General features: G+C 42.0%; 1 protein-coding gene across 2 annotated transcripts in view; it reads left to right on the top strand.

Moving 5' to 3' along the window:
* Positions 1-13684, top strand: part of FBLN5 (fibulin 5) — a 50966-nt gene that overhangs the window by 11077 nt on the left and 26205 nt on the right. For both annotated transcript variants that reach the window (XM_071557656.1, XM_071557655.1), the window contains 2 exons: positions 12-63; positions 1225-1467. In XM_071557656.1, the coding sequence (XP_071413757.1) occupies positions 12-63; positions 1225-1467 (295 nt within the window). The remainder of the gene's footprint in view (positions 1-11; positions 64-1224; positions 1468-13684) is intronic.

The following is a 13684-nucleotide window of genomic DNA, read 5'->3' on the forward strand; positions in this document are numbered from 1 at the left end:
TCTCATTTTAGCAACAATGCACTAATGGATTTGACCTGGACCGTGCCTCTGGGCAATGCATAGGTAGGACCTTAATTAAATCAATACATTTAAATTCAAGTTCAGAAGTCCTGAATTTACTGAGTTAACATTGTGGTGATCTTAGTATGCTTTAGTTAAAAAGTTCTTGCTGTGTGACAGCTATGTGTGTTTGTAAGTATGTATATACAAAAATATGTGTATATATAAATATGTGTGTGTCTTCATATAGCACAGGTATATACTGACCTTTGATGTTGTTGAGATGCTAATAGGCTGTCAGTGCTACTTTAATGGCAATGATGCATTCTGATAGGAGCTCAGTCTAGTTGCCAAAGGACAAGGATTGTTCACCCTCCTCCTCTTTCTCTCTCAAACCCAGGATTTACTGTCTTTGTTGGCAGTTTCCTCCTGCAGGCTTGGATAAAGTCTTCCACTGCTCAGTATTGAAACTCCAAATAAATTGAGGCAGTGTAGAGAAACCAAACCTGAACTTTGTCCAATAGCATCTTTTTATCTATGGCATTCAGTCTCCAGGGCAGCATCTTTTACATGCAGCAAAGTCACTCAAACACAAAGGGAAAAACCCACAGCAGACCGCTTGCCCTGTCATAACCTACTGCTTCTGTGCCCTGAGAACCAGGTGGATGCTCAGTTTGGCTAAACCAGTTGTGTCTCTCTAAATTTAATTCAGCAACAATCTCAATCAAAGCAAGAAAGAGGCCTGAACTGCATCCCCAGATCTGAATATCCCAAACTTTTCCTATTGGAAGGAGCTCAAGAGTTCCAAATCAGGATCCAACTTTCACAGCTGGGCAAAGCAAACCACCAGTGCTTGAAATCCTGATCTGCATGTTGTGGTTTGGACAGACCCTCCAGCAGGAACAGGCGGTAGCATGCTGTAGCCATGTGTAAATCAGTGTTTAAGCTGAACTTCTATGGAATGGCAAAGCAGGCTTTCTCCTCTCCCTTTATCCTCTAATAGCAAAATAAAACAAGTAGTTCACAGGATATATTGAATATATGGGATGTTTCCTGCTTTAGTACAATCTAACTTCAAAGCAATACTCCACAAGGAAGGAATAGCTTTTTTGATAGAGAATATAATTTTCTTTTTGCAAGGTTTTGAGAAAAATACGTTAACTGTTTTTTGATAGGTCCCATTAAGGAACAATCACTCTTTTAACTTTTGTAATTTCATTCCAGATATTGATGAATGTCGGACTATTCCTGAGGCCTGCAGAGGAGATATGGTGTGTGTGAACCAGAACGGTGGCTATTTATGTGTACCCCGAACAAACCCAGTGTATCGATCACCGTATCTGAATCCTTATTCAAATATTTATCCACCGCCCCCAGCACCAGGCTCTGTTCCTAACTATCCTACTGTTACAAGACCTCTGATGTGTCGATTTGGTTTCCAGTTGGATGAAAACAACCAGTGTGCTGGTAAGTAGTAGAAATCTTTATATTTTCATTCATATTGAAGCTTGTCCGACATTGCAGAAACAATTGTCCTGCAGTTGTTCTTTAGTTATTGCAGCAGTCAATCCCAGGATCTTGAAGTACAGCTAAATTTTTTTAAAGGATGTGAGCTGTATGTTTCATATCATCATCATTGAGTGTAAGCTAAAGTATTATTTATTACTATTATTTAATCAGAAAAACTCCTTTCATGAGAGAAGTAATATTTTTATGAGATAAACAACCATCCAATGGCAGGTGATTTGTCACTGCATCGAAGGTACAGCTTATATGCTTATCACAGAATATGCTAAATTGAAAGACACCGACAAGGATTATTAAGTCCAACTCTTGGCCATGTACAGAACCATCCTCAACAGTCACACCATGTGCCTGAGAGTATCCAAACATTTCTTGAACTCTGTCAGGCTTGGTGCTGGACCACTTCCCTGGGGAGCCTGTTCCAGTGCCCAACCACCCTCTGGGTGAAAAACCTTTTCCTAATATCCAACCTAAACCTCCCCTGATACAACTTCAGGCCAGTCCCTTGGGTGCTGTCACTGGTCACCACAGAGAAGGGATCAGTGCCTGTCCCTCCTTTTCCCCTCTCGGGGAAGTTGTAACTTCAATGAGGTCTCCCCTCAGTCTGCTCTTCTCCAGGCTGAACAGACCTGCCGTCAAGGGAGTCAACAGCTCCTCCCAGTTTTGTGTCTTCTGCAAACTTGCTCAGTATCCGTTCCAGTCCTGCATCCAAGTCATTTAGGAAGATGTTGAAGAGCACAGGACCTAAGATGGAGCCCTGTGGAACCCCACTTAGTGGCAGGTGGCCAGTCTGATGTCAGCCCATTCACTATTGCCCTCTGTGCTCAACTGGTGACCCAATCGCTCACCCACCACATGATGTGTTTATCCAGCTGCATGCTGGACATTTTGTCCAGATGGATACTGGGAAAAACAGTATCAAAAGCTTTGCTGAAATCCAAAAAGATTACATCAACTGGCTTCCCCTGATCAGTTAGGTGGGTTACCTTGTCATAAAAGAAAATCAGGTTGGATAAGCAAGACTTTCCTCTCATGAAGCTCTGCTGGCCGTGACCAATGACTGCATTGTCTTTCAGGTGTTTTTCAATACTTCTCAGAATAATCTTCTCTTTAACTCTACTAGGCACTGAAGCATGATGGACAGGCCTGTAGTTTCCAGGGTCCTCATTCTTGCCTTTCTTGAAAATCTTCCAGTCAGCTGGAAAGTGATCATTCTCACAGTCTGTGAGAGAGATGGCCCTCCACTTGAAGTGTTACGTGGGGCCTGAGGAAACCTCAATTCAACTCGATGTGAGCTGGTCTTTGACAAGGAAAAAAGCCCAAACTACAGAAGTTGAGCTTTCAATAAACGATTTTTCCTGTCTTTAGACTAAGGAATTGCATTTAATTCAGAACTGCTGCAGAAAAACACAAGAGCTAAAACTGAATTGTCTTTTGGGCTTATTCTGCCCTATTGTCTGAATTTTCTGGCAGGACTTGGTTGCAGATGATGTATGTTGTTTGTTTCCCTAATGAGGAGACCACAAGAGCTTCACAGCTCTGAGAGCCTGTAAATTCAGCTGAGAGATGTAAATTCAGCTACTTTGGGACACGTTTTTCTGCTTTTGAATCATTGTCCTCATTATGTTCCAAGATGGGAAAAACGTATTTTCTAGTCAATGTCATGGTAACACTGACTGGAAAATTTAAAAAAAAAAAAAACCAACCAGAATCTGTTTTTTGAATGAGGAGTTTTTAAATCCTGGGATAACTGAAGAGTTTGGCATAAAAATAAACATTTTTGCTATCTGATCCCTTGAAAATTACCCCTAGACCTCTTCATCTTAGCCAATTGATCAACATCAATTATTTTATCTACTAATGTGTAGATTTTCAGGAGTTTTTTCATTTTGCTCACTTTGCTGGAGATGAATGAGGAAATGGGGATGTTAGTGGAAAAGAAGTGCTGAAATGAAAGTGGACTTGAAACCCCTGAATTAAACTGTGTCTGGCCCCCTCCATGCAAACCATACTAGTCAGTATGGATTTAGGAAACGTTTTCAGTGAACATTCCAGCCTACAAAGGGCACATATGTTCCTATCCATGCTGGCAGAAATGGGAGGACTAATACTTTCTTCAGCCAGGGCTGTTCACTTCTGTCCCTTTAACTTTCAAATATTTGGGATCTAATTGTGAGAAAGGTTTGGTGATGAGAGACATTAACACGAATGGAAGGGAAAGGACAGGCTGCCATTTGAGTACCACGGCAAGCTGGGAGAAGTTCTTGAAAGTCTACATCAGATTTTAATTTGGGCAGATGATGGATCATATTTGTGTTAAAGGAAGAAAAAAACTTAAAGAAAACAAGACCTGTCAGGGGTCTCTGCTGGGTTTAGAGTTCATTTTTCATTTAGTGAAATTCCTGGAGATATTCACTGTTTTGATGCAGTATTTATTTTTGTATCTGTGTGCCCTTTGTAACTGTGCCCTGGGATGGAAAGTGTGGTGACCAAAGGAAGTGATTCAAGTCTGTGTCTCACTGTGGTGGTGATAGAAAGGAGTGATCCCCTGTTTCCAGGACTCCTGGTGCTGTTAACAGGGTCATGTGCAGTTTCATCCTTGAACACCTTGGGGACAAGACACCAAGGAACCTTGACAGGAACCTCAGAAGCAACCAAAATTTTACCCAGGTCATTCAAGAAAATCTGAACCACAGGAATCATGGCTTCATCCTATTGCTAGCTAATTATAAGTAATGCTCATGTTAAAGGTATTTCAGTTGCTCTGTGCTTCCCTGCTTGTCAGCACTCAGAGTGCTCTTAGAACATAAACCACTTCAAGGGTTATTTTTGTGGTGGAATGATTGAAAAGAGTGAACTGTAAGTTATTTTGCCCAGTATCTGAGCCACTATGTAACTTACAGGTTTGTTATGTTGGTGTTCAGACACCATCTTCCAGCAGTTTCTTTCCAAATGAAATTAGTCACAGGTATGGATTGCCATTAGAGATGGTCAGACTTTCTGCTATTGACTGCAGAGGGACCAGAGTTATTCTCATGCCAATGTTCCTGAGCAGTCTCCAGTTTTGAGTGGAGTACACGTTTTTGTCTGGTCACATATGGGTTTACAGGTCTGGGCCACATTTTCTATTGCTAGGCCAACAGAAATCTTTACTTTCTCTTTGAATTTCAGTCAAAACAGCGTATTAAACACAGGAACTTTCTCTGGGAGACTGAGAGATTTGCAGCCTCAGCTTTCAAGCCTGTTCAAGAGACTTCCAAAGTGAAACAGGACAAAAATTTGATCTGCAATCTGTGTGAGATTTAACAAGCTCTTTTCCCTTTATCCTATCTCCCTGTGAAATGTAGGGAAGCTGTGACAGGGTGGCTTTGGCCCAGTCTGGCACCTGCTCTGCTCGCCAAGGCCCCACATTCTGTGGCTCTCAGGAGAACCAGTGCTCCCACTTGTTCACATAGCATTCCCTCTTGTGGGGCTGATATGTTTCAACACAGCAAAAAAAGAAATATAATACACTCTTCTCCCTTTCAAGCTTCTTTGGCCTCATTCTTTCTGGCTTGGATGGTCATAGAGAAGGGTTAGGTGTCCATGATCCTTCCCTATCCTGGTCACTGCTCAGTTTCACCACAACTCTTTTATCTCCAGATCTCATCCTTTGTGGCCTTTCCTGGCCCAAGTGCCTCTCAAAGACATCTGTCAGTGATGACTTTGCCCACTCCAGTGTCCTCTGAGTGCTGCAGAAGTACCTGTAGCCATTTGTGGCAGCAGACAGAGAAGTGTCTTAATGATATTTACTTCTTAAATCTTCTGTGGTTTGATTCCTGATACATGGTGTTTTTACCCCTGGAGTTGCTGAGTGCTTTATATTTTGTATGCATAAGTGTTCTGTGTTTTCAGCAGCATGAAGTCTGTGTAAACTCATTCCAAAGCAGGTTGGGAATGATTTATAATCACAATTAATGCTGGAATAAAAGACCACATACAGGAAAAAGCAAAGAACATCCAGTGCAAGAGTGCTGCTTGAACTGTTTGTCTTCTAACACTACTTCTCTATAAATACAGAATGGTTTAGTCATAATAATGACTTTTTGCTCAAGGAACTTAGTCTAGTAACTGTTGGCTCCAGTTTACTGAAGCAAGGGCCTGTGTTCTTGCATTATACATTTGTGAGCTGAGAGCTCTTTCCAGTTTCCCTTCACTCCACCTTGCTGTTTCCTGATTTACAATGATCTTCAAAACATGCCTCAAACACAGATCCTTCTGGGCATTGTGGAAAGAACTGTAGTGGGTGGGCTCTTATTTTTGCTTTCTCTCTGATTAATGCAAACTCACAATGTGAGGAGATGAAGAGGGTGGAGGGGCATCTAAAGAGGGTTAAACAGAGGAATCAGAGAAAGACTGCAAGAACAGAGAAGCAGATGTTAGGAAAAGGATAAGCATAAGGCAAGATGAGTATGACCTAGAGACAGAGAAAAGGGAGGAAGGCAGAGAAGGTAATTAAAAAAATTAAAAAGAAGGTCTAATTGTTATTTTTAAAACAAAAGCTAAAAGGAAGAAGGGAATGGAAAGATGCTGTGTCCAAACATAAGAGAGAACTGTTCTTCATGCCCCATCTGCGCAGAGTTCATTGCTTCAGCTTTCCTCATTTTTCAAAGACTGCCAGGACCTCCTACATTCCCCACCTATGGGTGCCCAGTCCTGCATTCCTGGAGTGAAACTCCTTCCTTTGAAACACTACCTTTGCACAGATGGGCTTTAGATCATTATCATTTATATTACAAGCAGTCCTAAAAGCCACATCCAAGCCTGCAACTGCACCGCCCTGCCTTGGGTGCAACCTCATTAGTGACAGCCTGTGCCTAGATGAGTTTTCAAGCAAAATGAAGGAACCAGATGTGCCTGTGTGGGGAGAGGAGAGGGAAATGAAGAGACAGAGAACTGAAAGGAGGAGCCCAGGTCTTGCAGCAGGCCCATGGCTGTGCTGGAGATAGAGCTCAGAGCTCCTTACCCAGTGGCTTAGCCACCAAGCCAGCTGCCTCCTCAGAGTGACTTTTCTAGTGACCTCTCTGGGCATACAGAAACAGAGGAAGAAAAGGAGAGAAATACAGCAAGGAGATTATGTCTTGGAAGGGATTGTGCAAAGGAAAACCAAATGAAATCCAGTCCTGCCATTGCCTTTTAGAATCCTATTTGGTTCAGCTCTGTGTCTTTCCTTTTCCTCTTGGTCTGTGAGACAATCTCTTTTGCTGTTCCAGAGGGCCAGTTCCTGAAGGCTATGTGTGATCCCTGTTAGGGAAGCACTGCTCTTGTGTCCAAATTAACCAGAGAATGAAAGATTGCATGAGAACAGCTTCTGCAAGAAGTTGAGCTCAGACTTCCTAAAGGATATGTAATTTTTGACAGTTCCTGGTTAAATAAGGGCCATGATGTGTAGCCTTTACTAGTACTATGGTTTTGCTGATGGGTTTTGTATGAGGAAATATAAATTCCAACCTCATGCTATCACAGCAACAGAAAAGTTGCCTCTGAAGCATCTCAGGAAGAAGTTATAGTTGCTAGCTAAGGCTTGAGTTGGAGTACTTTGTATTCAGTTCCTGACTTTGCCATAGATAAGCATGCCATCCCTGGAGGTGTTCATGCCTGGAGTCATCATCCCTGAGGTGTTCAAGAAACCCCTGGCACTTAGTGCCATGGTCTGGGTGACAAGGTGGTGATCAGTCAAAGATTAGACTTAATGATCTCAGAGGTCTTTTCCTGCCTAAATGAACCTGTGATTCTGTGCTGGGCATTTTGGGGCTAAACTGAAATAAGGTAATCACGAATTGACCATAAAATAATCATGAGTAAAAAAGTACATCTGAGAACACTCAGAGAACCTCCCCCCACCTCAGGAAACCATTGCACCAGCACAGAGGATGGGCTGGGGCTGAGGAAAGGCAAGGTTCATCTAGCTGCTACAGTAGGGTTCATCAGCAGAGCCATTCCTACAGATATCTGACCATCACTAAAGGTATCCTCTCCCACGTCCCATGGAGAATGAGAGTGGAAATGCTGGTTTTCACTGAAGTTAATCTGTTTCTGGTGGAGGAGTTGGCTTAATAGAAGAAGTTGCCGTAGGTATCAGTCTGTAGCAAGGTAAACTGAGCCTTCTGTGGCTTGGATTGCTCCTGCTTTGCTTCCTCCCTAAGTGCAATGTGGGAGGAATACAGTCTGGTGGTTAAAGCACAGGCAAGTGCTTCATTTACTTGTGAATCTTCTACTACTAACAAAGAAATGAGTAAAATGGAACCAAGAAATACAGCATGCAGGCCAAGAAAGCTGGCATATTATTAAGAAAACGGACATCTCTGTGCACTGGAATTAAAAATAGCAGGCTCCTGAGTACAGCAAAGTGTAACAGCGAGTGCAAGTCTATCATTCTTCACACCAATGCCTTTCAAGCACCACTGACTGTATTTATGTGTGATGTTGTGAGAAGCAAAAATAAAATAAATACAACTACAGTACAGACACAACTGAACTTGAATGAACTACAGTCATTCTAGGTAGATAGCTGGGTAGTCAACTGGAGACCAGAATGCTTAGGTCATGATTCGAGTCCCCATTGGCTATCTTGAAGGTTTTGGAGGGTCTTGGAGCAGAAGTTTTTGCAGTGAATTTCTTAGGTTTAAGTTAATCTGTCTTGAACCTAAGCCACTGTCCATCTTATGGTCAGAGAGTCTAGTACAGTATTTTCCTCCTGCCAGAATAGTGACACCATGATAAGAGTTTCCTAGATTTTGTCAGATCCCTTGACATTGCAAGTTCAGAATAGACAGATGGTCAGATGAAAAACTATGACCACCAGGAGTGTTTGAATTTTCTTTCAATTTTAGCTTGAGATAAACTGATTCTCTCTGTGGAAGTATGCATCTGCTGTTTAGGGGTAATTAAAAGTTTTCTAGTTTATTCTGTACTAAGCTGTGAGCCACAAGGGAAATACAGTGCCATATGGAGAGGGACAGCTGAAAGAGAATGGGTCGTGTTACAAAACATAACGTGTTTGTTTGCAGAGAAGAGGCATAAGCACTGAAGGGACAATGTTCATGTCTTCTTAGATGTGCAGGCTACAGTTCAGACACAGGAAGGTTAAAATCTCTCTAGGCTGTGACCTCTATTTCATGATGTGTTTCAATTTTCCCTATTTCTTGGAATTGTATGATACTTTGGTATACAAGGTGGCAAGAACCCAGGAATCCCCGTCTCCCTTGAGCTTTGTAGACTACAGAGGGAAAGGGTATGCAAGGAAAAGAGGTTTAACTGATACTCTGGTTTAATGGCCTTTGTTATGCTTGGTCTCTGAATTGGGGGTTATTGGTCACTGGGCTCTGAGCCAGGTAAGACATAGACTTCAGCTGTCACCAAGAGTTAGTTGGCAGGTTATATCTGACTCAGTTCAGAGGAGCAGTAATCGTGTCCAGCCTGCCATATCCTCCAGCATGTGCTGGCTGGGGCAGGGCTTGCACCCCTGCTGCTAATCTCTGAATGACTCCTTAGACTCACTGCTAACAGTGGTTTGATACATGGGGCTTTGTTGCTGCCTTGCCTTTATTATGTCTTACTTCCAGGGATTTCTGCAGTGCCAGATCAGTTAAAGCCACTATGTACTCATTAGCTCTGTGTGCTCTGGAGCAGATTTTGTGAGCTTTCCTTTATGGAATAGCTGTCATGCAAGACAGTCCTGCCAACTAGAAAATTCCAGGGCTTAAAAGAAAATTAAGTCACTTAACAGGGCTGGAAGATTGACAGGTTTCATGAGTACCTTTCCCCAGTCCATCAGCTCTGTGGCTTGTTCTGCTCTCATTTTCCCATGGGTTTCTGTTTTGGCTGTGGGTGACAGTCCATGTCCAGCTTCCTGCTGGGACCCTTGGGGACTTTGGTTGCATGAGCAATACCTCCCTGTGGTATAACGTGCAGAGTTCAGTATTTGACAGGATGTCTCTTCTTACCTGGCAGGCTTATTATTTTTGGTGCCTTCTTAGCACCAGCACTCTGCTCAGGCCTATGTTAATTTTTGCGTATATTTGCAGCACCCACAGTGCCCAGGGATGGCAGTGTTCTCAATGACATAAAAGTCACTGTTTTTCTTGGCCTCTTCCTTATATTTTTTGGGTCAGTCTTGTTTCTTTTTAGGTTCCAGCCTGAAATTGGCCATGGTTATCCACCACAATCAAGATGTTAAGCCAAAATATATAGAAAATATGAATTCTCTCATTTGCCAGTATAAATCAGCCAAACAGACCATATGTTTTGCCAGACTCTGTAGGCAGTGGTAATGTGCTGGCACTGCTCCTTTGTCTTGTCCCTAAAACACCAGACCCATGACAGAGCTGCCATGCAGAAACAGAAGAGCTGCCTGATGTTGGGTGAAGTTTAACATGTTCTGACCCCTTCACCTGCCAATTGACTGCCTTCCACTTTACTTCTTCAATGAGATGAGAGAATTTTTCAAAGAAAATAAAGCTACCAGAAGATGAATGGGAGTTACATATCACCAGCCCACTTCAGGGGAGTCATTTCAGCATTTGCCTCTTGGCTGGAACTTTCTGCCCATTGGGGACAACAAGGTGTGCTGAAGTCCATCTTCAGTTTTAACATGAGCAAAACCCTCTCTTTTACAGACATAACTCATGGTTGCAGGTGCCCCATGGCATAAGGCTACACTGCAGTGTGAGAAGGATGGTCCAGGTGACAGGGCACTCATACAGGTGTCAGGGCAGCTGAAATGAAGGCTCAGGTCCCTAAAGCTTGGCTTAAGTCCCTTGCTCAAACTGACCTATATCTTCAGTGGGAGTTTAGCACGTAAATGCCCATTTATTTGGTCTACAGTATTTGCCATGATCTGGCAATACAATTTCAGACCCCTTTGCTCAGTATTGTTTTCAGAATTGACTACTTCTCCAAGGAATCTCAATATCCAAGCAATTAACTGGAGACCCTTGAAGGTTCTAGGTTTTCAGGTAGAGGCCTTCATTACGTGGTGAAAGTCAGGATGTGAATGGTGTCTTCATTGGGGCATCTGCAAGTTTGAACATACAAACTTGTAAGTCCTGGAAAAATGTCTTGATTTTTCTGTGGATCAGCTCTAAATCAATAACATGCCACTACAGTGAGAATAAAGCTGTTTGTGTTCATGAAGCATTCAGATACAGAAAATTAAAGAAGTGCTTCAGCTAAAAAAGGAGACCCTAGGAGAAGGGGGAGAGGACTGCATCATAAACTTGCAGGATCTGAAATAATCCACAATCTACTGCTTGGTCTGAGACTGTGCTCTTTGTTTGGGGTTTTCTTTTGGGTTTTTTTCCACAAAAATAATTTTAATGTCTTCCTTGGTATAATATTTTGAGCTTGTTTCTATCTATCTATCTATCTATCTATCTATCTATCTATCTATCTATCTATCTATCTAATCTATCTATCTATATATCTATCTCTAATTGTTTATTTATTCATTTATTTATTCATTTAGTGTAAAGTAAAATTCTTGTTTTCCATCCAGCCCCTTGAGTAAGTGAAGCATTACATTGTGAGCTGTTAAGTTGCTGGTTGGATCAAAGGCATTAACTGGTTTTGTGGTACAACCCCCACATACCTGTAGGTAACTCTGAATGGGAAGTTTGTATGAACAGTAATACACAGAAGCGTAGGAAAGCTACAATTATGATCGGGAAATTAAGGGACTGGAACCCAGAAGCAGATGAAAAGATAACCTAACACATGGGCAGCTGGTGGAAGATGATCGGTTGAAGGCAGTGATGTCAAGACCAGTGTAACATAAGGCACTTTCTGGCAGTGGTACTAAGACTTCTCATCCCAGAACAGAGAAGGAATAGTATTTGAATATGTTCTGTTGAGAATGGATCCAGCCTACTGGCATTAAGTGTACATACTTTATTACCAGATAAATGTAGATAGGTATGTGGACATCTCAGTTTAGAGCAGCAGTAAATTGGGAGCATTATTGAGGCTGACTTTGATTAAAGGTGAAGTACATTGTAAACTTAGGGTAAAATGTCAGTAATTGGAACTGTAAATGACAGAGAAGCTGAAGTTCATATGGTGGGTGGTACAAAAGAACGATTATTTCTGACTAGGGTATAATTTGCTGAAATGAGGGAAAATTGCTTTTAGACTGAAGCCCTTTATGACAGCGCAGTGTATCAAGTTATACAAGAATACACTGGGTATGTTGTAGCAGAGGAATAGAACAAAATGTAACAGCAGAAGCACTTAAAAGCTGCCTGGAACAATTTTAGCAAGAAAGAGTCTCACACAAGTTGGGAGTGGGATAGATGTTGTCAGGTGTAGGTTGCTGTACTTTTGAGTCCTTTGATGTGTTTCCAGCTTTTAGGGTGCACAGAGGCACAAATGAAAAGTGTTTGCTTTATCTAACGCTACAGAGAGAAGTTCATAGCATGGGTAAGAGCCTCCACCCATTAAACAACAGTTATAGTCACTATAGCTGAGCAAGGCAAAGCTGAGATAGCTTCAATGGGTAGCCTGACATCCCCTTTCTGAGGGAGGAATCTTGGAGCAGTGCAGAGTCCGTTTGCCAGACTGCCACTCCTTAATCCTGTAGCAGGAACCAGGCCAAGGAGCGGAGATGTGATCTGAAAGCTATAGCATGCTGCTAATTTCCTGCCATTGCAAACCCTGTGGGGAATCCCAAACCCTGCATGGCTGGAGCAGCCTTGGATCATGCTCATGTTTTTTAAAGGTATACTGCAGCAATATATACAACACTCATTGCCAGAAAATCACTAAGCACTGCATCTGGAGCTTTATTTCAGAAGCAGATTGAAATTATTTTAATTAAAAGCAGAGCTGACTTTGTGATGGAATAGCTCAGAGCTGCGCATTGACAGCAATCAGTTGATTTCATGCAGTCATCCCAAAAGACTGTAGCATGCCAGCTTTAGAAAGGAGGTGCTTTCCCCCCCTAAATCAGTGCTATTTAAAGATACAGTTCTGTAAAACCTGTATTATGTTTTCAGGTAGTACATTGCATTTGGGGGCAAAATTTGCTCTCTTTTATGTTTTCAAGGGGGTTAACTAGTCATAGATGAAAATTGGCATAAGAGAATAAGACATTTTACAGCATTATACACAAGACTCCAACTCTGCCCATGAATTTAATTGAAAAAAGTGAAAATTTTACCTCCATGTTCCCCAGGTAATAAACCCAAATATAGCTTTGATCCCAGAGAACTATGGCATAGGTGTGTCCTATATGGACTGGAAAATACCTCTTAAGATAATCAGCAGCTGACAATTTGCAGTGTGTCCATTAATGGTCCAGGAGGCCACATGGATTCTGAAGGTGGTAAATGATGTATATTGTCCCAAGATGTGAAATAGCCACTCTGCCCCACCAAATCTCTAGCTGACATCTAGAAGCTTGGGACATGAAACCCTTTCAGAAATACATGACCCATCCAGGGACATGAAATGCTCAATTAAGCACTGTCTGGAGTATCTGATTCGAGATGATTTGAAAGACTATAAATGGTAGAATGTTAATTATGCTAAGAATTTGCTAGGCATGGTTCTGTGCTGGAGATTGTTCCTTCTAAAATGCACCTGCTACCTTGCATGACTGAGTATGACCAGAGACCTTGTGGCAATAAGGGGCTAATAAAGGGCAGTACTATGATAAAGGAAAAAATGTAAATGAACTTTCCATTACAGCAGGCCCACATGATGGAAGATTCACTGGGATCTGCCTTCTGGAGAGTAAAAGCAGGAGTTTGCTCCAGGAATAACCACAGAGATTAAATGTTCCTGCTTGTTGGGAACATTGTCTTTTCTGTTTATTTATTTACTTTTCCATTTTTTAATTACCTAAAAAGAACATGGATTTTTTTTTCAGGGCAGGCTACTTGGAAATGAACCATTTGGTTTGGGAATGCGCAATGAGAACATGTGTCTTTGTGAGCTTTCAGAGATACTGTCAGAGCTGATGGGACTGCCTGTGGCATTGGTCATGGAACCAGCCTAGTATTCGACTTTTAGCATTAGTCAACAATTTCTGAATTCTGCTACAAGGAAGGTAGACTAACCTTGAAGCTTTGGGGACAAAAGTGTGCAGGTCTGTGTATGTGAGTAGTGCAGTTCTGGTTCTGTG

Source organism: Pithys albifrons, chromosome 6, assembly GCF_047495875.1.
Source record: "Pithys albifrons albifrons isolate INPA30051 chromosome 6, PitAlb_v1, whole genome shotgun sequence".
In the NCBI taxonomy this organism is placed as follows: domain Eukaryota; kingdom Metazoa; phylum Chordata; class Aves; order Passeriformes; family Thamnophilidae; genus Pithys; species Pithys albifrons.